Consider the following 22,788-nt stretch of genomic DNA (forward strand, 5'->3'; position numbering starts at 1 on the left):
CAGAAAATCTGAAGAAGCACCAGACTTAGGTTTGCAATGTGCTGGTGGTGCACCACGCCAAACGGATTTAGCGACACCGTTCCTTAATGCTTAAGGCAATTTGCACAAATGTCGATGATTATTCTTGATTGCTTTTGGTGTAATATTATTTATTTTCGACACTGCAAATCAATGGGAGTGTGAACACCTGTACAATGTACATGTATTCAACACAAATATATCTGATGGAGAGAAAAAGGTTTTTATCTCAGCTTTGCAATCTTCCGAAGAACAATGTAGGGCCCGTCGTCCATCGAAAAAATCAAATTAATTTTCAAATGAAATAGACGAAGAACAAACAAGGACAAAAACTAGGAGCTCGGCGACTCAAATGGTTTGTATCAATATGCAAGTGAAATACCATGTGCACCTTAAGAAAAGCCATCATCGTATAAATCTGTCTTCGTTATTCTACAGATTATACAAAAAAAGCATAATTTAACGTATCCGCTGTAGCGATTGTATATCAGTCATTTTTTTTCCTTTTCGTATGGACTTTTGTATTTTACTGTTGTGGTTTGGCTATGGATAAAAAACAAAACGCAACTGTTGCTGATGCACGAAACACAGATATTCCGAAAATTATGTGGTCGGAAGTAAAAAGCCGAAATAAATTTTTAACGACCAACAAAAATAATGAAGTCCATCTGTTCGATTTAAATTCGTTTCGTGCGTTGTTTTTGTTTTTCTCTCCAGCATGTTTTCCGTTGCACGAATTCACCGAATTACTGCATTTTATTGTTGGCGATGCTTTCATGCAGGTTTTTTTTTATTTCTTCTTTATCAAAGGGAAATTCGCATGCACCAGCCGCTGTCAAACACAATGGAAAAATTTAGCGGATATTGACGCAATTTAGGGCCCATGATACAAATCATCAAAACAAATTCTCGAACATGCTCATAATATGTGTGAAATTTACGTTGCGATCAGATGCGAAGGGTCTGTCCACCGGTGTCGCTACGTGCATTATTATAGTAAATGTATTTTGAAGTCGTAAGAGCAAATATCATTACTTTATGTTGCTTTTCGTTCACAGCGATAATTTCCCATGCATTTCACCTAAAATTGAGAGACTAACCGAAGACCGAATTCCCCTTTGTCTTTCGTTAAATTTGCAGGTAACTTTGAACTCCTGCCAAAGGAAAGCAATTCGATTGGGAGCAATTTTTCAAATGAATTTATGATCATTGTGAATCGACAAAAAAAGCTTGATGCTTATACTCAACGAAAATAAATTTCAACGTACAATATATACATGAATTCGTGTGATAGACGTTGCAAAGAAGACAAAAATTATGAAAAAATTTATAATACATTCCAAAAAAAGGAGAAAAAAAATGCGAAACAGTGATCCAACACATATTCAAATTTGATATTACCGAACTCACAATGTCTATGGAACGATGTGGTATGTGGCGCAACTAGGTGATGGCCGCAGAAGTTCTGTCAAAATTTATACACAACCAACTTGACATTCAGTTACATAGTTCAGCTAACCCATAGTACATCCATCCATGGGCTAGGTGCGCCACCAGCGTGAAAAAATATGACAGTATATGATTCAAGGGGCAATCCACTCAAAAGTAATACATAATACCTGCGAGGTAATACGAAGTAATACTAGGTAAAAATGGTATTACTTTTGATAAAGTAATACTCCTTTAAAAAATAATACTATTGTTTGAAAAAAGTAATACTAAAGTAATACAAGGTAATATTTACATTAGTATTACTTAAAGTAATACTAATACACAGTATTACTTTTGAGTGGTTTGCCCCTCGATATGATTAATACACAGCACATTGTGAGTTCGATATTACTACACGTCCGAATCTTATGTTTTTTGAAATCTCGAAATTTACACGTAAAATAAATGCTATCTCGAGATATCGTCTTTTCTCTGCATTAACGTATGTTCAACCAAACGCCAGGTGTAAACTACTTTGATGGCAAACTACGATTGGTCTTTGATTGTGCATCTCATTCGTACATTTGTACGTTCATTCGTTCTACCGTGTACACTTGAGTGAATGTCTGGATTGAAAAAGGTTACTCACAAAAAGCATGCCTTGTATGAGGGAATTTTGTTCGAAGTTTAAATTTAACTGTGCCGCGTGAACAACGACAAATAAATATGAGCGCGTAACGATCATACTCATCGCCCAAAAGAAGTCCATCATCTTTTTTTTCTTCTTTTTTTTACTTCAATTGCTTTGAAAGTTGGGCACAACAAATAAAATGAAACGAATGAGCATGGATATTTTTGTAAGGCTGATTTTTACGTCTTCCTCGATCGTTGTGCAGCTGTTCCCTGCAGAAACTTCTTTATTGCTTTGAGCATGAACAAAGGAAGGTTCGAGACAGAACAGTTCGTGCCCTGCTTTAGTAGCACGGCAAAATGTCTTTGATTCTTTTGTATGGTCACTACTACTAAACACTTCATATTAGAAAATCCAACATTTTACTAGGAGAAGCATTCATTCAAATAAATTGATTTTTGAAAATGCTCATTTAATTTCTGTACGTAGTTCCCGCCATTTGTGTACCATTTGAGAATGCGTCCAACTGTGCTCTGCTTTTAAGATTCCCAAAATATTTTTCATCGATTCGAAAGAGTGAGAAAGTGAAAGTCGATGAGTTGAATAGGAACTTGAGTATATTCTTCCATAGCAAATGTCCTGTTTTTCTTTAAGCCACGTGGTGATTGTGTTTAGAGCGCGCGTGCGCGTGTCATTGTGGAAAAGAACATTGATAAATGCCTATAATAAAAATGCCAGATGAAATTTTTCTGATGATTATTATTGTATAAAAATAGTCGATCTTCCTTACCTTTTGTTAAAATCGATTGGATTTGTGGGAGAAAAATATAGAGAAAACGCGTTACATTAATCGTCTTTAACTTAAAAGAAGTTCCATTTTTTCAGTTACTTTTAAAGAGCCTATGATATTAGCGGGAAAATCGTTTCCTTTAATCAGACATCGATAATTCCAATCCAATGCGCGTACTTCTTTGCTAATCAGACATCGACCAATTCAAAATTGGAAAATTCCAAATTCAATGACTAAAAGACAGAAATAATGAGTATAAATATTATTTAATAAATAACACGTAGTAACACGCACATTGTAACGCGTTGAAAAACGTTCAAGACATGATTTCAATCGGGATAAATAATACAGGAACTCTGTGTTTTAGGAACAAGATGGTTGTTTCCCTTTTTATCGTCGCATAGCATTTTTAATGACAATAAATTATCCAAACTATAGTTTACGGTCGCATAAATGGAATATAAAATGCGACACTCAGAACAATAAGACAAATATATAGTACGTATAGAAAAGTTGGAAAGAATGTCGCGAAAACGAGAATGTAAATTACAATGAAAAGGGATGATTTTTTTCTTTGTTTGAGTCATGGGTTCCTAACATCCGTTTCCACTAATGTAACGAATTTTTAAACTACGACGCGACGCCACACACAACGAATGGGTCTAACCAGCATTATTTAGATATTAGATTTTCTTCTCCGACGATGCTTGTAAATTAACTTGGCAGATTATTTATAACATTATGCGTGAACACTGAACATTCATTGTATTCTTGACAATGTCTCTAAATAAAGAAACTGCATCGAATCTCAGTTTCCAACTTATTATGTGGAGAAGAAAGAATACATATCCACCCCTTTCGTTATTGGTTCTAAGTGTTATACACAATCCACCGTACTGGCGTTTTTTATTCACATAAGTTGGATTGTAATAGACGAACCATCTGGTCCTGTTGCTAACCTGGTTACAAGGCACATGTCTCGATTGTACCTGAAATTAAACAAGACTTTGATTTAGGCGGAGAATTTAATTTTTAGAATTTTAATGCAGATTAATACTTTTTTATTGTAATTTAAAATAGAAGGGCATTTAATTTTGCGATATTTTGTAATAATTTCTGCGCAGAAATCTTATATTTGTATTGCTGACACACAACGCAGAAGAACGAGCTATATGTTTGAAATACTTTTGTCTACTTTCATTATAAATTTAGAAAAATTTCAATAACTCCCAGGTATATTAACCCTTTATCACTTTTCGGTTCCTAAAGTAACCAGATACGCCAGACGCTATAGCTATGAAACCACTGAATATTTTTACATTCTTGTTTGGAAACAAATGTAGGGAAATGAACTAGCTTTCATTTGATACTTTACAGGCTACAATCGGCTGGCTGAATGAAAAGTTTTTTCTGTTCATGTACTGCTGTAAAAAAAATGCGAAATTATAGCAGAATTCCACATTTTCCCTCCGGTTATCTTGTGGGATTGTTCATTCTTTTCAATTGTCAAATTAGGACCCGTGGGACCAAAACACATCAATTTAACTTTCTGCATCATTAGTTTTATGAAATTTAATTTTTTCAGGCTGTTATAACGATTTGACACTTTTGACTCTTTTTCGATTTTCTCGACTAATACGCAATTTTTCAAAAATCTAAGTATGAGGTCTTTCTCTATTTATCGTGGCACAAAACATATATCAAAATGATTCAAAAACAAAAAATTGTGCATCAAAGGGTTAAATAATTTTTTTCAATGTCGAATATATGCCATATATATGTTATGTTCCACAAAAAAAATGCTAGTATTTTTCGGCACTGTGAAACGTTGTGTATCCGTGTGTTTTGTCACAGGATCAAGGTGAACAGTTGTATACAAATACCACATATTGTTTTGGCACATTGTTTTCTGTCGAATTCCAAGAACCCCTTTACAGTTGAATCATTTTTTTCAATAGACAAAATTTGCAAATCCTAAGAGAACTTCTCTCAACTGCTGCGTTTCTCTAATACTAAGCTCGTATTGAGATAAATTCTATTCTTTGCATTCACTTTTGTCACTTTCTCGTATTCAATTGATTCGTGTCTTTTCTTGTGTTCGTTTTATTATCATTCTAACGACTTTCAGGTTTTAATTTGAACCGTTTGTATCTATTTTCTTCTTTCATAGTAAAATGACCAAATCTAAATTCATTGTTCTATTTTACGGAGAAACTTATTGTTTCCTTATGTCTGTTGGTTTTCCAAGTGTTATTGAAAACCAGTGATCTCCTTTCCATAAGCATGTGTGCATGAATATTTCATAATAGAATCAAATTTACAATTTATTTTGCTCTTTAGCATATTAGTTTTTAATTTGAGCAACATGTCCTCATGCGCATTATATTGTCTGGTAGCAACTACTACTACCACTACTACTAGTCTATTTGAATTTCACTTTCTGTCTGACGCATTTATTTGACCGAATAAGGTGATGTCATCACTTTCGACGCAATACAATAATTTTTTGTCTGCGATGCGTAATGCTCGTAATGGCATGAGCCATGATGAAAATCGCAGCGGTGATGTAGGATATTATTGTCATGCACTACCATTATTTCACCATGAAACGTAGCTGAGTCCAACGAGTATCGCTTGTTGCCGTACACGACGGCTTTTTGTTTGATTGTTTGCAGACAATTGTTGCTCTATCTTGTTCGCCTCGTTTCGTTCCCCAACTCGGAAACGAGTGTGTGCTTGTTGTAAACCCTAAATTTACTGTGTGTCTGCAATTGAATGTATCATGCTCAGTCACCTAGGAAAAATAATTCTCACTGCTTTAATTTTGACATTGACCTTGAATATAAATCGTTTTTAATACAAGTTCTATTTGATTTTTATGAATCTACATGTGTAGAGAGCAGATCCCTGTCTGTACATAGATTCAATAAGTGCTGCGACACACTTGAAAGTCCCTTCGTTAACCAACCAACCAAACATTCTATTTAACTTCTACGGTTTGCTTGTTACGAGTATATCAGATGCAGCCGAGAAAATCAGAGCAAAAATCGTGTTCCGGCGGTTGAAAAGTGAATAAACAAAAAGAAAGGAAAGGGAAGGAAAGGAAATGAAACTAAATATCACTGGTAAACAGAGACTATTCCACCTCAAAAATCGCAACTGACTTCAATTAAAAACGGGACTGTAATCTCGTGTAGCTAGCTAGATTGGACTATAAAATTTGTTATCGCCTTAATCGGCATCCTCTCTGAAATGAGAATTTTTTCGCAGCCATTTCCATTCAGGACTTTAAACAGGCTCTGCGATGGTAATATTTGTAAGAAACGCATACATTACTACACACAACCACTTTTTTCAACAGCGATAATATTTTCGTTCATACGAATAGACCAACAAAATACAACCAAAAAAAGGAAATACTAGGCGCAGTAGGATATTTTTACGCCTCATACATATTGTAGGCAAATTTGTGCGTCCAATATGCGATATTTAAAAAAAACGACGCGAACAAAAATAGCATATGTCTTTTGTAGGAAATGCGAAATTGCTTTTAAATTGGTTTATTTCATCACTTCGAAATCAACGAAGGTGAAACGGACTGCATATGAACGAATAAAATTGCTAAGGCCATTTTATTCCTATTAGCTAGCATATGTATATTTTGTTGAAAGTTCCCATTTTCTCGCTAGCAAACTATCCGAAGGATATAATATTATATTTTCAATTTAATTTTTGTTTTTTTTTTTTTTTCAAATAGTGAATTCCTTGCAATTTTTCAAGAAGGCGAAAAATCTGAGCAAAAAAAGTATTGGCGCTAGTTTGCTATCGATAAGTGTTCACAGTAATTAAATTAATTTGAAAATGTTAATGGTTTGTAAAATTTTGCATAACTGTTATGAGTTCACACGAAAAGTTTCAATGAATTCACCAACAGACTTATTATATCTCCTTTTAAAAGATCTCTTACCGTTGATGATAGTTTGATTTCATTTTATGCATATTTGATGATGGTTTGGGTGTTTGAGCTATGGTTTATCATATGTGACTCAAATCACCTTCCCCATGGCAAACCAGAAACATAAACAAAAAAGTCATAAACGACGCCGCACACCATTAAAATGCGTTCAAACACATTCCCTCGTCTACGTTCAGGTAAAGTCATCCCAACTCATATAATAGAACAAAAGAGTAAACATTTCTCTATTTCCAATGTCATTTGTGAACTACAACCTTCTTTCTCGACTCGATGGATGCATCAATGAAAAGAAATTCAATATATTCACTTCATTGCGTGTTTATTACAATATGTATTTTCGGGAAAACTTTTTGTTTTATTTGAGCCCAGAGAAAAATATCCTTCTTCGAAAGAAAAATGTTTTAAGACACGTCAATCAATATTGCTATATTTTTTTATTGAATGTAATTGCTCACTTCTCGGTAAGTACAGTCCGTGTTTATTACATGTACCATATATTTTCACTGAGATTTTAAATGGTAATTGTAACTCACACGCAGTGAGTGTTTATGTGTTATTTAAACCTAGTTTTGGAAGTAGGCACAAAATTCTTCACGACTGAATCGATTGAATAGCAAAACAAGGTTAATACAAACTTTGTGCTTTTTAGGATTTCACTTTACCTTTAGTTTGTTTACTGTTGTTAATACATACATAACAATATTTTTCGAATTATTTCAATTGGTAAAATGGGTGAATAAAATTTAGTACATATTCTTTACCTTTTATCACTTTGGTTTAAAGCTTAGATGGAACAATTTGTGCGTATAACATTTATGTTTCATATTTCAGAATTGATTGGTCTGTATGTAGGGTGTAGGCTACGTGAATTCATGTTTTATTTTTCGTTTCGTTAATTGAGAAAAATGCGTGAGAACAAAAAAAAGAAACTTAGGCCCCGGCGTGATTCGAACACACGATCTCCTGTTTACTAGACAGGCGCTTTAACCAACTAAGCCACGGCGCCGGTTATATCTTCATCGCTCCAGTAAACACGTATGCTTTTGGCAAACCTTATAAACTCCACATTTTCGATGTCACAACACATGTACACATTGTACACGCAAAAATCAAAGTATTTCAAACCTTTCAAAAGTAACTTTTCCGTTGCCCATTCGCAAAGCAGCATTTATTGCATCTACTCCAATGAATTATAACATAAATGATTTAGTTATGATATAATCTGTCAACGAATGCATTAATTCCAAAGCATAGTATGCCTAGCATGCACTAATAATATCTCAACATTTTTACGAATCTCACTATCTTGAGCTTCTGTTTACTAGATAGATTCCCTGTTCGACAAGATGTATACTAGACTGGTAATAATCTGTTGCTGTACCCTTATGTTATGAATCCTATGAGCTTCATTTTTCCTGCAAAACTAAAAGATTCTTGGCGGTGTCAATAATAAAAAAAGGAGTAAACAAATGAACAATTTACACCTCCGGAATCGACGTATGTCGGGATATAGTCCCAAAATTAGGACAAGATATTAATATCATTTAATTTGATTTTTCTTTGATGACACAAAATAAATAAGTAGCCATGGGAATTTATATCTACCTTAAATAAAAAGAATTACATTGGTAATCCCGAACTTTTCCGTACCGTTGGCCTGCGTTGTCTGTAGGTACTTTTGGTTATTTTTTGTGAATTTTCTTGAAATAAAGGCAGTGAAAATATAATAATAAAAATAAAGTGAAAAATCGGTCACGTTAACTAAAACTTCGACAATTTTGTATGAGAGGTACCCGTAAACCAATTCCTATTGGCTTCAAACTTTCTGAGGTTTCATTTTTTCGAGAAAAAACAAGATTCTGAAAGTTTCATGTTGATCCCATTTGCAGAAGTTTGATTTTTTGTCCTCAATTTTTGTCGAAATTTTCTTGGAAAAAATTGAGGGCCAAAAACCAAACTTCTGCACATGCGATCAACATGAAACTTTCAGAATCTTATTTTTCCTGCCAAAAATGAAACCTCAGAAAGTTTGAAGGCAATCAGAATCGATTAACGGGTACCTCCCATACAAAATTGTCCAAAAATCGGTAATTTTAGTCAAAATTTCAAAAATTTCCAGAATCTTATTTTACTCGCAGAAAATGAAATCTCAGAAAGTTTGAAGCCAATCGGAGTCGATTTACAGGTACCTCCCATACAAAAGTGTCAATTTTTTGAGGTTTTTCTTAGGGCGAGTACCCCAGGATCAAATCGAAAATGGCTCATCTTCGAACTTAAACTAAGTCTTTCAAATACAACACTTTTGGCGTTTCCAGATTTTGATTATCTCAATTATTTTTTGAGTTATCGTGTTTACAAACAGCTACGACAACGACGACAACGACAACGACAACGACGACAACGACAACGCCAACGACGACGGCACACGAACGGAAAAGTGTCTCCAAAAGTGGTTTTCTACGCGTTTCATGAGTTTTTATGATGATCTAAACCAATTTTGCGAAAAAAGTTTTCGGGACCAATTCCTATACTTTCCCTTGACACGTTGTGTACGGAAAAGTAATACACATAACACAGGCTCCTTCTACTGATTGGAATTCAAGCATCATGAAAATATGAACATTTGCGACATTTGAAGAAAATGTTTAATGTGAAAACTTGTCTATATAAAAACAGATTGAATGGTTAAGGCTTAATTCACTGAAATAAAATGAATATTTAATGAAAACATTTCAACACTGTTTTATTTCACCACAAAATTGATCAAATTAAAAAAATAATAATCATGTAATTATTGAAAACGAGACAAATTTCGCATTTATGTGTTAGTTTATGTTTATTTCCGTTTCTGCATTACGACATCCAATTGAGCTTGCATTTCAGATATTCGTCTATTGGCTCGTTTCTCGTGATCTTTTATGGCCTTATTCATATTATCCTTTATTTTTGCCATCGTTTCCTCATACGCTAATTTGATTCGTTCACTTTCCTGTTCGATGTGTTTCTCCTTATCCTCGGAATACTTTCTGTAGCTGGCCGCAGTTTTTTTGGCCGCCATACACTTTTCGTTGAGACTGCTTACCGTGGTCCTATAACTATGTTCCATATTGTGTATTTGTTTGGTGAGATTCTGTTCACGTTCAGCAAGAGCAGCTATTTGTGCCTTCCATTCACTCATCAATTTGTTCATATTTTCTCGTTCAGCCTGGAATTGCAATTTACACTGATCTAGCTCATTCAGTAGACTGTTGACACGTTTGTTCGCCACTTCAAGATCATTGCGTGTAGTCGAAAGATCATTTTGATGTTGTTTCATCATTTCCATGTGTTCTGCCCCTTTTTGTTCCAGAATATTCCTCACCTCGAATCGCTCTTTCAAAATGCACGTTTTCAGGTTGGAGACATCAGTTTCACGTTCCTTCAGCTGTGTTTGCAGTGTGACTACTTCAGTTGTAAGTTCGTTAACTTGTTGTTCAAATTCCAGAATTTGTCCCTTGAATTCGTTTTCAACCGCCTTAACCTTCAATGCCATTGCACGGGCCATATCTTCACGGATTCTCTTTTCGGCTGACCGATCCAAGCCTACAATACTAGTCACACTACCTGGTCGTGGACTTTCAATAACAATGAGATCCTCCGTTGATACGCATTGATCACGAACCCGACTAGTTTGACTATTCACAATCGCATCTACCAAAATTGATTTGGTCGGCGATTGATTGCGCATAAACTCTTCAAATTGCTTGGCCTTGCTCTTCAACTCATCAAGTAATTGTTCATGTTCCTCTTTTAATGCTAACTTTCCACTAAGATCTGTGATTGTTTGTTCAGCTTTTTTCAGTGACTTCTTCAATTCATGTATATCTTTAAGATATCCAGATACTGTGGTTTGGAGTTGCAATCCTTCAATTTCGTACTAGGATTTGAAAATGAATACGATTAATAAATATTTTCGAACCAAAAATTAATAATAATAGCTGCAATGTTTAGATGTTTACCTTTGCCAATTTTGCTGTTAGATCAACGCATTTGAGACACGAATTTGATATGTCCTTTTGCTCTTTCGATTCAATGTTGGTTATTTCTAGAAAAGAACATACAATTAACCAATGAATTTTTTTGCAAAAAAAATCCAGTTTATCTTACCCGCTTCATATTTTGCGCGCAAATTCTCGATTTGAATTTCATGGTCGGTCTTTTCTCGTTCTAAAATCTTTGACATTTCGGTGTACTTCATTTCGGCCAATTGCAGCGATCGTTCCAAACTTGCTACCATATTTCGTTGTTCAAGCAATTCTTTCTTCAAATCGACCGTTTCGGTTTGTCTGAGCTTTCGCAATGCTTCTTCTTTTTCGTCGGTGATCCGAATGTATAGCTCTTTCAGTCTTGTGCACTCTTCTCGAGACTCTTTGGTTAAAAATTTCTCTTTTTCGCATTCTAGACATGGATTTGATTCCAGTTGGCTAAATTTCTGTTGTAACTCGGCCATTTCTTTACACACTTCTCTGTACTTCTCTTCGGTTCTGTCACGCTCGTCTTCCAATGCCCGAATTGTTTCATTCAAATGATTGCAGTTTGACCGGAAATTCTCATTTTCTTGCTGAAGCTTCTGTATACGGTCGTTTTCGTCTCTTGTGGTTTTCTCTTGGTGCCTGGATTCTGTTTTATTTTTGAAATCTTCTAACTCACGTTCCATGTTTTTCAATCGGATGGCAAGACGTTCAGTATTTTCTTTGCTGGTGTTTAATTCGATTAACGCAAGATTTTCATCTTGCTTGAGTCGATCGATTTCCTTATTTTTGGCTGCGAGCTCTTCTTTTAGTGCTAGAATTTCTTGGCGCTTCGCTTTTTGATCGGCAACACATCGATTGAATTCTTGTTTCAGTCGCGTTATACGATCCTCAACTTGAAACGGCGTACTGCTCACAGCTAGCCTTGGATGGCTGACTGCTTTTCGAATCATTGGCGTTTCCCCAATGCCATTGGTGGGTAGATTATGGTCGCTGTTCGATATGGTTTCGATATTATTAATGGCTGTTTCGGTGAGCTGTTCAAGTTCGGTGGTCGTTGATTCTAGTCTAAAATAGAAGAGATGAAACTTGTAAATTCAAAATTTTGCTTTTGAGAAGATAAAACCTCACCTCAAATTTAACTCATTGATGGTTTGTTGCATTTCATCTGTTTGTTGCTGCAAAGCGGTAACCGAACGCATCAGTCGAACATTTTCTTGTGCCAAATCTCCACTAGTTCCATTCTTGCGAATCAGATCTTGGACTTGGCGCTGTGCATCGTCCAGGCGATGCGTCAACTGATTTATGGTATCTGCTTTGTCAAGTAAGACTGCTTCACGTGATTTCTGTAGCTCATTATTTTGTACCATCAATCGTTTCAGCTCATTATCTCGATCTTCAAGTTTTGTGCGCATTGTATTTATTTGTTGTTGCATCATGTCAGTTTGAGCCGCATGTCGATCGTTAATTTGTTTGACCATACTGTCTGCATGTTTCTCCGACGAATAACTAGCATTTCTCTCAACCATATGGTATTTATGTTGGACATCGCTCAGCAATGATTTTGTGTGCTCCAATTCGGCCAAGACTTCGAGGTTTTTATCGTTGAGCGATTTAATTTTTCCATTCAAATCAGATATTATTTCATCACGTTCGGATAGCTTTTGTTTTGATTCAACGAATAATTCGTGTGTCTGTTGGCGACTCATGTGGGCACGCTCTTTTTCCGCTTCAGCAATGGCAAGACGTTTGACCAGCTCGTCGTTTTTATTTTGTGAATTCTTAATTTCACTGGCGGCAATTCGCAACTCTTCATTCTTCGACGACAACATATTTTTCAGCTGAAGAATCTCGGTCATCCGCTCATTGTCATGACTGTTAAGGTGTGCTATGCGATTGGTCTCAATACCGTTGAATATTGGATTTGCTAACGCTGCGGCATTTCTACGATTCGCCGATGAATTGGAAGCATTATAAGATACACTAACGTCGTCATCGTCCTCGAAATCGTCCAAATCGTCAAACGCATTTTGTAATTCGCTTTCCAACTGCAATTGAAACAAAAACCAAATTTTTTCAATTGGAAAACCAAATTATATTTCCTGCATTGTACCTCTTCATTGCGTCTCTTTCGATCTTCGATGGCATCTTCTTCTTCAGCTCGTTGTTGGTCGTTGTTCAACTTTATGCTTTCGGTTCCCTGAAATAAACTCAGTCCGGGAACATCCATTTTCACTTATTTTATGAACAACTTAGCACCAAATTAGTTCATATTCTTTTTTGATATATAGCAAACTTGATCTAACACAAAAATAAGTCAATTATTCGAGAAAAAAAAATAAACGGAATTGTTGCACGAAAACAAGTATTCTGTACACTAAAACTTGCATGCGTTGGAATCTTTTTGTAAACAACTTGTGGCGTTAGTTTGAATGTAATTGCCAATCTGTCATCAAATACGCGCGTCAATATGCTGAAACCAGCCGCGTGTGTCGCTGCGCAAAGTTAGGTGAATGCGTTTGTAATTGCATTTATTGACTGAAGACATTAAACTATTTTTTTTTTCAAAATTGTCTTCAATAGAGAATAAATAAGAATATTATAAATGATCATGTTTATTATATGCCATAAATGGAATATAATTCAAACGACATTAGTCAACAGTCAGTCCTCATTATAGCACTGCAGCGCCCTCTTTTGAACATGCTAAAAAGTAGATTTGTAAACAACACATAGAAATACAAAGAAGGCTGTGCAATGTGCATGAAGAAAAGACGCTTTGTTTTGAATGTTACACTTGATTTATTTTATTTTTTCCACTTTTTTTCTCCTTTTCATTTGATTTTCAATTTTTTGTTTGATATTCAATCATATGAAATTTTAAAAATGATGTCCCTTGTGTTTGGGGTTTGTTGTGATTGGCTCGTATCATTTTTCTTTTTTTCTGTTTTTTATCAATATTCCATGTTTGTAATTTTTCAACGCATGTTTGAGTATGGATACAAGGTGCCTGCGGTATGTTATACGGACTGTCCACTTATACTCATATACGCATTCAAATTGGGACACTTTTCCAGTTTGGTTGAATCGATCTGAAAGTCTTTCGGTACTCTTCGCCAGCTTTGTGTATCGAAGTAGTAAAATGTACCTCGTTCCGTTTGACCGTGTTTCTCGTAATGCGATATGAGACCTGGTACGCGTGTTATCCACACCTTTTCTTCCGTATGATATCGCCAATCTCGACTGTGCCTGCAATGAGACGATTTTTAGAAATTAGAATCAGACATTCGGTTTGGGTAGTCTTGAAATACATATGTATATATAACGGGTGTCACTAAAACCTTGGAAAAAATCAGAGCCTCAATGAAAATAAAAAATAACCTGACCTCGAGCAAAAATTGTGATGGAGCGACTTTTAAGCTGTGGATAAAGGTGTCAAACGGACAAAATTTTGTCCGTCTGTCCGTTCGGAACTTATCAGTCTGAAAATAGTATTCGGACATTCGGACATGATATTCTTTTCGGACCATCGGACATTTTTCGGACGGACACGGACAGACAATTTTTTTGTCCGAATATCGGAATCATCAAAAATTTTCCGAGAATAACCCTCTAGTGCACACAACCAACCTTAAACGGGCATCATTTGAACGTCTGTATAACATAATCCGTTAAGAGACCTTAAAAGCCTCTGGATGGTCAAAAAATCATATTTTCTCAATTTCCCCTGCATGAATAGTATAAAATTATGATAGGTTTTAGCTCAGAAGTTCTCCAAATTGTAGTCTAAGAGGTTCCAGGTGGAAAATGAATCTTACATTCATTTTTTTTCACCGATCAAAATTTCAAAAAGATTTACAAAAATGCTTCAAAAATAGCAAATCGACTCTCAGCGTTCAGTTCTTCGGGAATAAAAATATCATTCATTTAGACTTCACGAAGGTTTCTTCTGAATGTTAAGGGACCAAAACCAAACTAAATTGTTTAGTCAGTTGAATTCAAATATGTTGAGAAATAACTGGACGCGGAGACAAAAACTAAAGACTTTTGTGACACCTGTTATTGATCACTTACAGTTCAGCTGCGGCAGCCAATTGCATAAAATCGCCCACATTTGTATAGAACAAGAAAAAGAGTAATTCGTCTTTGTATTTCTTCAGTGACAATGTTGATAGTTTATCTCTAATCGACGTGTTAACCAAGTATTCCGGTATTACGGGAAAGTCTATATCTTGTGGTCTGAAAAGAAAAAGGATAAGTAAACAAAACATTATTAACAACACAGAATTTCACTTGCGTACACGTATGTATGTAATTACAAGTTTAACACTTACCGCCCGGGTTGATCTGAGAATGGACCACCAAAACTTGGGTAGAGATTTTCTTGAGAGTTCAAGTTCAATCCCAAGCCAGTCAGATCCTGTCCCATAGCTAATGTCACCAAATTGGGATTCGATTCCGCCGCTCGGATAAATGTTAGCAAACCAACCATGCCAAATTGATTGTTTACCATACTTGCTGGGATGTTTGTGACCATTCCTAGCAAAAATTAGCAAATCAATGGCTAGTAAAGCAAGTGTTTAAAGGTTATCATACATTCTGACACCAAAAATTCATGATGGTGTAAAATTTTGACTGCATTTTTATCGATACTAACCGTCAGGTGATGTTTGAATGCCACGTTTAAATGCCTTGTCTTGAGCTGAGGACAAATCTCCTTGCAGATCACTGGACAAGTGATGATGCGATTTGTTATCCATATCTCGTGTTGAGCCATTCGCACAATCAAGACCATCTCCACTGTTGCCAACATTCGATCCACCGCCAATGTTATGGTTCAAATTTAGTTGTTGTGACGAAGAAGACGACATTAAATCATTTAGCTGTGTTCCTGGCAGCGCTGGAAAGTCTTCATTGGACATTTGAAATTCTGTTTGTTCGGCAGTTGGTTGCTTCACCATACCCACTAAAAAATTTGGAAAGGTAGCATTAGAAATCAGACCGATGGTTACACTAAATGTTTTGTCAATGTTGTGCAATGTACAACATACCGTATGGCTTACTTCCCGGTGTTTGAATGATGTTCGATTGCGGCATTGAATCGTTCCCTCGGGCATTTGTCAGCGACGGAAATTCAGAGAGATCTAACAGCGGTGGTGTTCCAGTATCATTATTACCAAACACAGAGTGAAAACTCAGTCCAGCGTTGCTGTTTTGGCCAACATAACCTCTTGACGGCATAAATGATCCCATTGATGTCTGCAGAAAGATGAAAATGGAAATGGGATTTGAGATGAATAAACAATGTCAAATGATAATCAAAAATGACAACTTACCATTTGTCCAAGGTTTTGCATTTGCCTTCGGTCATTCATTGTTCGAGGACCAAACAGATTTGCACGCGCTTGTTGATTTGTATTGCTGGCACTGTTGCTACCGAGCGTCTGATTGAACACACCACCAAGCTGTACACCACCTCGATTAGGCGACAGTTGTGAAGGTGGTCCGAAACCTGCATTATTCTGTTGAAACATCCCGGACGTTGGAGTTACATGCCCTGAATTTACTGCGCCACCAAAAGCCGCACCGATGCTGCCTCCTCGATTACTTAATGACGAATTTGCTATACTTCGAGGCGGTTGTTGAAAGTTCAGGTTTGCCATTGATACAAAACACGTACATCAATCGAACGCGATTGATTAAATTTATACACACACAAACTTTGCAAAGACTTTTGGTTTTCGTTGCGTTGCCACTAAAATCAACTTTTCGAACTATCAATTATGTGCAACTTCCCTTAAAATTTCTTTAATGAGCGACGAATTTAATATGTAATTTATCTGGGCTTATTGTAGCGGTTTTCAAACGGATCGATGGAAGTTAAGTCGATCCACGCTATTGAAACAGTAATCTTCTGGAATAGACGAACTCTGTAAAAAATAAATGGGAATAAATGCTAAATTATTCAATTATTCGTTGTCACTGTACATTTTCATTAAAATTTCCAGAAAAATCGCAAATTTTGGCAGTTTGTGCAATGAAATCACCCGCGATTACACTCGGATACTATTTTTTGAAAAGTGCGTATAATTTTTTTTTTCGTATTTTTTGGATGCGTCTCTTTCCTTCTTAAGCCAATGTCTACAGCCTGACAATTGTAGGACTCATTGTTTATCCGCGATTCACTTTTCATGTGTCTGTTTTCGTTTTTCAAATACTTCAAACATATTACTGAATGTTAGGTGCTAAATTCGTATATGTATTATTGTTTGCACCCAAAAATTTGCCATTTGTTTTTTTCTTTGGCAAAACCAAATTTCAGGTGAAACAACGCAATTCTGTCTCGGAACCACACGGACCTAAACATTTTCTTATGATGCACAATAGCACGATGACAATAGAAAATCACTTAGAATAGCAAACTATTCATAAACCTTATTCCAATTAAAAATATTGGGAATTGAGCCAGAATGACAATAATATAGATGAAAATAAGCTATTAGTTTCCCCGTTTAATTGGTTTTCTTTTGCTGGCCTGCAAGGCATACACTCATAGTCACACATTCACAACAAACCAATTTTTTAACAAATTCAACGCACACAAACGATATATTTTAAAATTTTATTAATTCAAAATGCTAAATGGATAAATATTTGCTCACCAAAACTATTCTCAACTTGTTGGAATTGAATTTTACTTGTGAATTATTTTTCTGACAAAAGAAATCTTTTTGCTTTGCTGAAAACTCTTTCGCTACAAGCACTTTGCGCCATCTACATAAAAAACAACACCGATTCCTATAGCCATATTTCTTTCAGTCTCTCTTCATCTGTAGTTGATGTTGGTGTGTATATGGAAATGTTTTCGAACATGTATACGAACGAACGCCATCGTATTATGGATAATTTCGTTTGTATGTGCGACACTTGTGCAATGGAAATTCGGTTGGCCAGATGTGTCATATTTGTTTGGTTATTAAATTTAAATTGTTTTTTTCTGCATTGTTCCATCGTAACAACATCTGGTTTTGCTAAATTGTTTGAAAAATATTCGATTCCGAAGTCCAATAGTAATTCATAAAATAACTCGTTCTTTATTCTTAAGGAAAAAAAATCGAATTCTCAAATATATTATCTTCAATATTAATCATTCAATGCTCTCAGAAATATTTCTCAATTTCAAAACTTGCTTTAAACAAAATTTCAATTATCTAAAAATTAATTTAAAACATTGTTTTTGATTTAAAACCAAACTATGGATGTATATGGACTTGAAATTGGCTCGATTTCGAAAATTACAACCCTCCCTTGTTGGTAGTATTGATCAGCTGCAGATGCCAGATGTTCGAATTCGATATCGAATTATTTTCGACGATAGTCATATGACTTATCAAAGTATTTTCTCATTGATATTTTCCATTTCGATTCAAACAAGAGCAAAGACTTGAGAAGTCAGTCTGCTGTGCATTACTAGTGAAACTTCTCTCGACATTTTTTCCATTTATCCTTTCTTTTCGTAAGTGTTTTGGAATTAAAATCGAAGTTTTCAATTTTCTTTAGATTATTTTAGGTTCAAGTTCTACCAAAAACTCTTATTAACATATTTTCATTCTTTTTTCCGCGATGACATAGGTTTTTCCCGAATAAAAAAACACTCCAACAAAATGGCACTCAGCGACGCTGACGTTCAAAAACAAGTAAGTAATTTAAATATAAGGCGTAAATTACTCTGATTTCTTTTATCCTAAACTAAAAAATGTCAAATTCGTACGATAATCCGCGAAGGAACCCATTTTCTGCGATTATATATGCTAGACATATGATGTGAGCGAGGTCACAAGATTCCCTTATTTTTCAACTACTATGACTTTCGATATGTCATGTGAATTCGCTACAATGTTTATTTTACATATTTTCTCTGAAATAATTCTTTTTTTTAATGAATTATCATGCAATTTGTAAATTGATCGATTTTTTTTCAACGAATCCATCACAAATCGTCAAATAAAGGTGTACGTGTGTTGTCACATGATCTACACTTGATTAAACATGACATATGATTCCTTTACCAATATCGAGTGTACTCGTCATTTTTACTATTGCATTCCCAATTCGTGTATAATGTGAAACATTTAAAGTATGAATGGATCATTTTAGATCAAGCATATGATGGCTTTTATCGAGCAAGAGGCCAACGAAAAAGCCGAAGAAATCGATGCCAAAGCTGAGGAAGAATTCAACATCGAAAAAGGACGTTTGGTTCAACAGCAACGCCTTAAGATCATGGAATATTACGAGAAGAAAGAAAAACAAGTGGAATTACAGAAGAAAATTCAATCATCGAATATGTTGAATCAAGCTCGTCTCAAGGTTCGTTATTTTTGGATCACAAATGTGGACATGAATTTGCAAAATGTCTCTCCTATTTTAACTATCTTTTCCGTTGTATTTGTGTATAGGTGTTGAAGGTTCGAGAAGACCATGTTCGTAGTGTATTGGATGAAGCGCGTCGTCGCTTAGGCGAAGTAACCAAGGATCCAGCCAAGTACCAAGAAGTCTTGCAAAAATTGATCGTTCAAGGTTTATTCCAAATTATGGAACCCAAGGCAACGATCAAAAGTCGTCAAGTCGACCAGGTATTAATTGAAAAACTCTTGCCGACTGCATTGCAACAATACAAAGAAAAAATTGGCAAAGAGGTTGCTATTACACTGGACAAGGAGAGCTTCCTACCAGCTGACACTTGTGGTGGCGTTGAATTGCACGCCTTGAACGGTCGTATTCGGGTAATGACTTGCATATTTCACTCATTTTTTGAACACCCTTTATCTAATTAATAATATATTGATGTTAATTGGTGTTATAGGTACCAAACACCCTAGAGGCTCGTTTGGAATTGATTTCACAGCAGTTGGTTCCAGAAATTCGTACTGCATTATTTGGACGCAACGTGAATCGTAAATTCACCGACTAAATACACTGTTATTCGCTGTTCAGTACATTCTTTTTGTTCGTTTGTTAAATTGTTTATTTGCGCATTATTTTGGAAACACACAAAATCTGAGTTTTAAAATGTAAACAAAAAAAACTTGAATAGAAATTATCCCACACAAGCTATTATACACTTTATAAAATAGATCTAATTAATCGAAAATATCACATTCCTCCGATGTAATAAACAAGAAGAAAACAATGCGCCAGCGCTTCACAAAATTCATTGGTACCAAACAAGTGAATTTTCGATAAAAAAAATCAATTCAATACTACCAAATTCCAGTTTAATCCCAGCGATCCGATTAAATCCAATCCAAAGTAAATACTGTTCAATTGAATTATCCACCTTAATTACCATTTTGTTCTGGGAATGTTAGGAAAGAAACACTTGAAAATAACAGTTAGTAAGAGAATTCAACTTTAAACTTGCGGTTTACTATGCTGCACATCAGTAAGATAAATAATTATTATGCATATAAAAATATTTGAAAATGAAAGATAAATAGAATTATATAATGAATGAATATGCCATACATGGCAATTACTACACTAATATTTACTTTAGTGATTCTACTAACCACTTCATTTCAATCCCTTGACAGATTTAGATAACGCATTAGTTTCAGTTTGGTTTCTTGTGTTATAATTTTTCCTTTTTCAAAATTAAAATGTGGTATCTTAGAGTTTTGAATTTCATCAATGGCCATGATCATTGTACGTGTAGTTTCGACAAAAACAACCGCAAAAATACTGAGACATCGGATGAATCTTCTTTGGCGCTATCATTAATTCAACGAGATTCTAGTTGAAACTAATTGAACTTTCTTTCATTGCCTGTCAGCATCATTTTCTGCTTTCTTTACACCAAATTATAAGCACATAGTATTCACGCGTTTATGGATAAAAATCCATAGATAACAATCTGAACGATCCAAGATATCTTCGGCGTGTGCTCTAAAATTTGCTGCATTGATGAGCGTAATTACCCTTTGGCAATGAATTTGAATTTAATTGAAGTAATGTTGTATTGGCATGCAAAAAAATGAAAAAAAAGTGTTATTTTTTATTCTTTGTAACAACAAATGTTAGCTGTGTCTCCTTTTGGTTCATCGATAGAACAGCATACATCCCCTGACTGAATTGATTGATGTGGAAAAATATTTTTGAAAAATGCTTATATATCTCGATGAATGGATGGTATGGCAAAGAAGTTATTAATTTACAAACAACAAATGTTGCTGTCGACAAAAACACTACAATCACTTTTTGTATTGTTTTTCTTAAAACCAGTTTTTAATTGTGTTTTTGTAAATATTTCTCATGTAAAATTTAATGGCCAAATATTTTATCTTCGATGTGCAAAAAATACCAGTTTTCCCCATTTCGGTCGTCCTCATGCATAATTGTAAATTCAAATGAGAAACAATATAAACGTTGATCATGTTAAATAAATTTCGGATGAAAATAGCAATTCGAAATGAAAGTCTTTCTTTTAACTGCTTTTCCTATTTCAAATTGAATTATGGTTTTTCTAGTGCATATTGATTTCATTTTTAAGTCAGTGACCACAATTTTATGAAGGTCTGAGTCACGCAATGCAAACATATGACAAATTTTGAACAAAAACAAACAGCAGCAAAGCAGATATCACCAAAATTTATGATTTATTCTGAAGAAAAACTATAACCGCTAAATGTAAATATGTGTGAATTTATTAGAAAATCCAAATAAAAATCTTTAAGAAACATCATATCATTCATCATTCTATATGTACTTTTTTCCAATGGTAACCAGCTGTTGAACAGAAGTTCTATCAGTCACGGCATATGCATTGTTTCTAATATCCTTACTGATGGCACTTGTGTCAGATACATGAGCTGTAATACGTTCGGTCCGTTTGATTTTTGCGGAAGCATGAAACTCTTTACATCCGGTAGTTTGAAGTATAGAATCAACATTTCTTGTTGAGACACCGCAACCAGGCATAAGTATTAAATTGTAATGCTTTTCTGCGATATATTTCTTGATTTGAGTCAACGCTTCAATTCCCAACTCTGCTGTTTCTGCAAAGCCACTAGACAAAATACGTCGAAATCCACATTCTGCAATTTTATCCACGTTTTGAAATTTCAATGACGGAATCGTCATATCAAAAGCACGATGAAATGTAACCGGTAATCCAGAAGCACTATCAACTACTTGTCGACACTTGTCCACGTCAATGTTTCGATCAGCTGTAAGTGCACCGAAGACAAAACCATCAACTCCATTCTCAATCAATTCAACTATATCTTTTTCAATGATTTCCATATCGATGTAGGTGTGTTGATATGAAATTCTTCCGTGTGATCGAAGCATTGCGAATACTTTTGTGGCTGGAAACTATCCAAATATGAACAATTTATAAAATTATTTTTTTTGCATATTATTTTACACGCTACTAAATGATTACATGAGACTTTACGGCTTTCAATAATCCAGGCGTTGCAGTGAGACCACCCTCGCTCAAAGCGGAACAGAGTTCAATTCGGTGCGCACCTCCTTCAACAGCCGCTTGGACAGATTCAAAAGAATCAACGCAAACTTCCAACATTATTTTATTTTATTTTAACAAAAATGTCTAAATGGTTCGAGCGTAGTAACTATCAAGATTGTAAAACCAAACTATAAATTAAATTGTAAAAAGGATTTTTCCTGTTATTCACACCTAATATTCAATAAAAAAAATAAAAAACAATTTTTTAATTGACTTTACACATTCAATTACAATTCCAATTCAAATGTCTACTATCTTATCAGAACCGGCCATTCGTCGTACAATGTGTAATGTAAAATACACAATTAAGGGACCGTCACCGCTTCTCGTATGGCAAAACGCAACCCAATTTATGTATACAAGCTGAACGTCATTGTGTTGCCATAGATGTGATTGTGTGTG

At 35.0% G+C, this 22,788-nt stretch overlaps 4 protein-coding genes and 1 non-coding gene across 11 annotated transcripts; 1 reads left to right on the plus strand and 4 right to left on the minus strand.

The window, feature by feature from the left end:
- Positions 1 to 7,778: 7,778 nt before the first annotated feature.
- Trnat-agu (transfer RNA threonine (anticodon AGU)) lies at positions 7,779 to 7,852 on the minus strand. The gene has a single exon. It is a non-coding gene; the product is annotated as a tRNA-Thr (tRNA).
- A 1,711-nt stretch (positions 7,853 to 9,563) lies between these two features.
- LOC129568373 (cingulin) lies at positions 9,564 to 13,429 on the minus strand. Its single transcript, XM_055446166.1, has 5 exons — positions 12,970 to 13,429; positions 11,988 to 12,904; positions 10,993 to 11,924; positions 10,845 to 10,930; positions 9,564 to 10,762 (listed from the first exon to the last, which is right to left on the minus strand). Exons 1-5 carry the CDS (start codon positions 13,084 to 13,086, stop codon positions 9,683 to 9,685), a joined length of 3,132 nt encoding a protein of 1,043 aa, XP_055302141.1. The 5' UTR covers positions 13,087 to 13,429; the 3' UTR covers positions 9,564 to 9,682.
- A 205-nt stretch (positions 13,430 to 13,634) lies between these two features.
- Positions 13,635 to 17,751, minus strand: LOC129568378 (regulator of gene activity). Of its 3 annotated transcripts, none has more exons than XM_055446173.1 (7): positions 17,519 to 17,751; positions 16,193 to 16,786; positions 15,908 to 16,115; positions 15,514 to 15,822; positions 15,191 to 15,395; positions 14,931 to 15,095; positions 13,635 to 14,105 (listed from the first exon to the last, which is right to left on the minus strand). In XM_055446173.1, the coding sequence occupies exons 2-7, from the start codon at positions 16,517 to 16,519 to the stop codon at positions 13,877 to 13,879; spliced, it is 1,443 nt and encodes a 480-aa protein (XP_055302148.1). In that variant the 5' UTR covers positions 16,520 to 16,786; positions 17,519 to 17,751; the 3' UTR covers positions 13,635 to 13,876. The 3 variants fall into 3 exon arrangements, with proteins under 3 accessions (XP_055302148.1, XP_055302150.1, XP_055302149.1); XM_055446175.1 differs by having other exon boundaries at positions 15,920 to 16,115; positions 17,519 to 17,700; XM_055446174.1 differs by having other exon boundaries at positions 16,845 to 17,658.
- Positions 17,752 to 17,783: 32 nt separating this feature from the next.
- Positions 17,784 to 21,600, plus strand: LOC129568391 (V-type proton ATPase subunit E). Of its 2 annotated transcripts, XR_008687945.1 has the most exons (6): positions 17,784 to 18,372; positions 18,489 to 18,553; positions 19,014 to 19,226; positions 19,316 to 19,642; positions 19,723 to 19,890; positions 19,936 to 21,600. XR_008687945.1 is itself a non-coding variant. In XM_055446203.1 (5 exons), exons 2-5 carry the CDS (start codon positions 18,521 to 18,523, stop codon positions 19,828 to 19,830), a joined length of 681 nt encoding a protein of 226 aa, XP_055302178.1. In that variant the 5' UTR covers positions 17,784 to 18,372; positions 18,489 to 18,520; the 3' UTR covers positions 19,831 to 19,891. The 2 variants fall into 2 exon arrangements, 1 of the variants encoding a protein (XP_055302178.1); XM_055446203.1 differs by lacking the exon at positions 19,936 to 21,600 and having other exon boundaries at positions 19,723 to 19,891.
- Positions 21,541 to 22,780, minus strand: LOC129568389 (copper homeostasis protein cutC homolog). Of its 4 annotated transcripts, none has more exons than XM_055446197.1 (3): positions 22,606 to 22,780; positions 22,303 to 22,492; positions 21,541 to 22,232 (listed from the first exon to the last, which is right to left on the minus strand). In XM_055446197.1, exons 2-3 carry the CDS (start codon positions 22,441 to 22,443, stop codon positions 21,615 to 21,617), a joined length of 759 nt encoding a protein of 252 aa, XP_055302172.1. In that variant the 5' UTR covers positions 22,444 to 22,492; positions 22,606 to 22,780; the 3' UTR covers positions 21,541 to 21,614. The 4 variants fall into 4 exon arrangements, with proteins under 4 accessions (XP_055302172.1, XP_055302173.1, XP_055302174.1 ...); XM_055446198.1 differs by having other exon boundaries at positions 22,303 to 22,514; XM_055446199.1 differs by having other exon boundaries at positions 22,558 to 22,780.
- Positions 22,781 to 22,788: the final 8 nt, after the last annotated feature.

Source organism: Sitodiplosis mosellana, unplaced genomic scaffold, assembly GCF_009176505.1.
Source record: "Sitodiplosis mosellana isolate CC-2019 unplaced genomic scaffold, AAFC_SMos_1.0 Smas_scaffold_18, whole genome shotgun sequence".
Classification (NCBI taxonomy): Eukaryota; Metazoa; Arthropoda; class Insecta; order Diptera; family Cecidomyiidae; genus Sitodiplosis; species Sitodiplosis mosellana.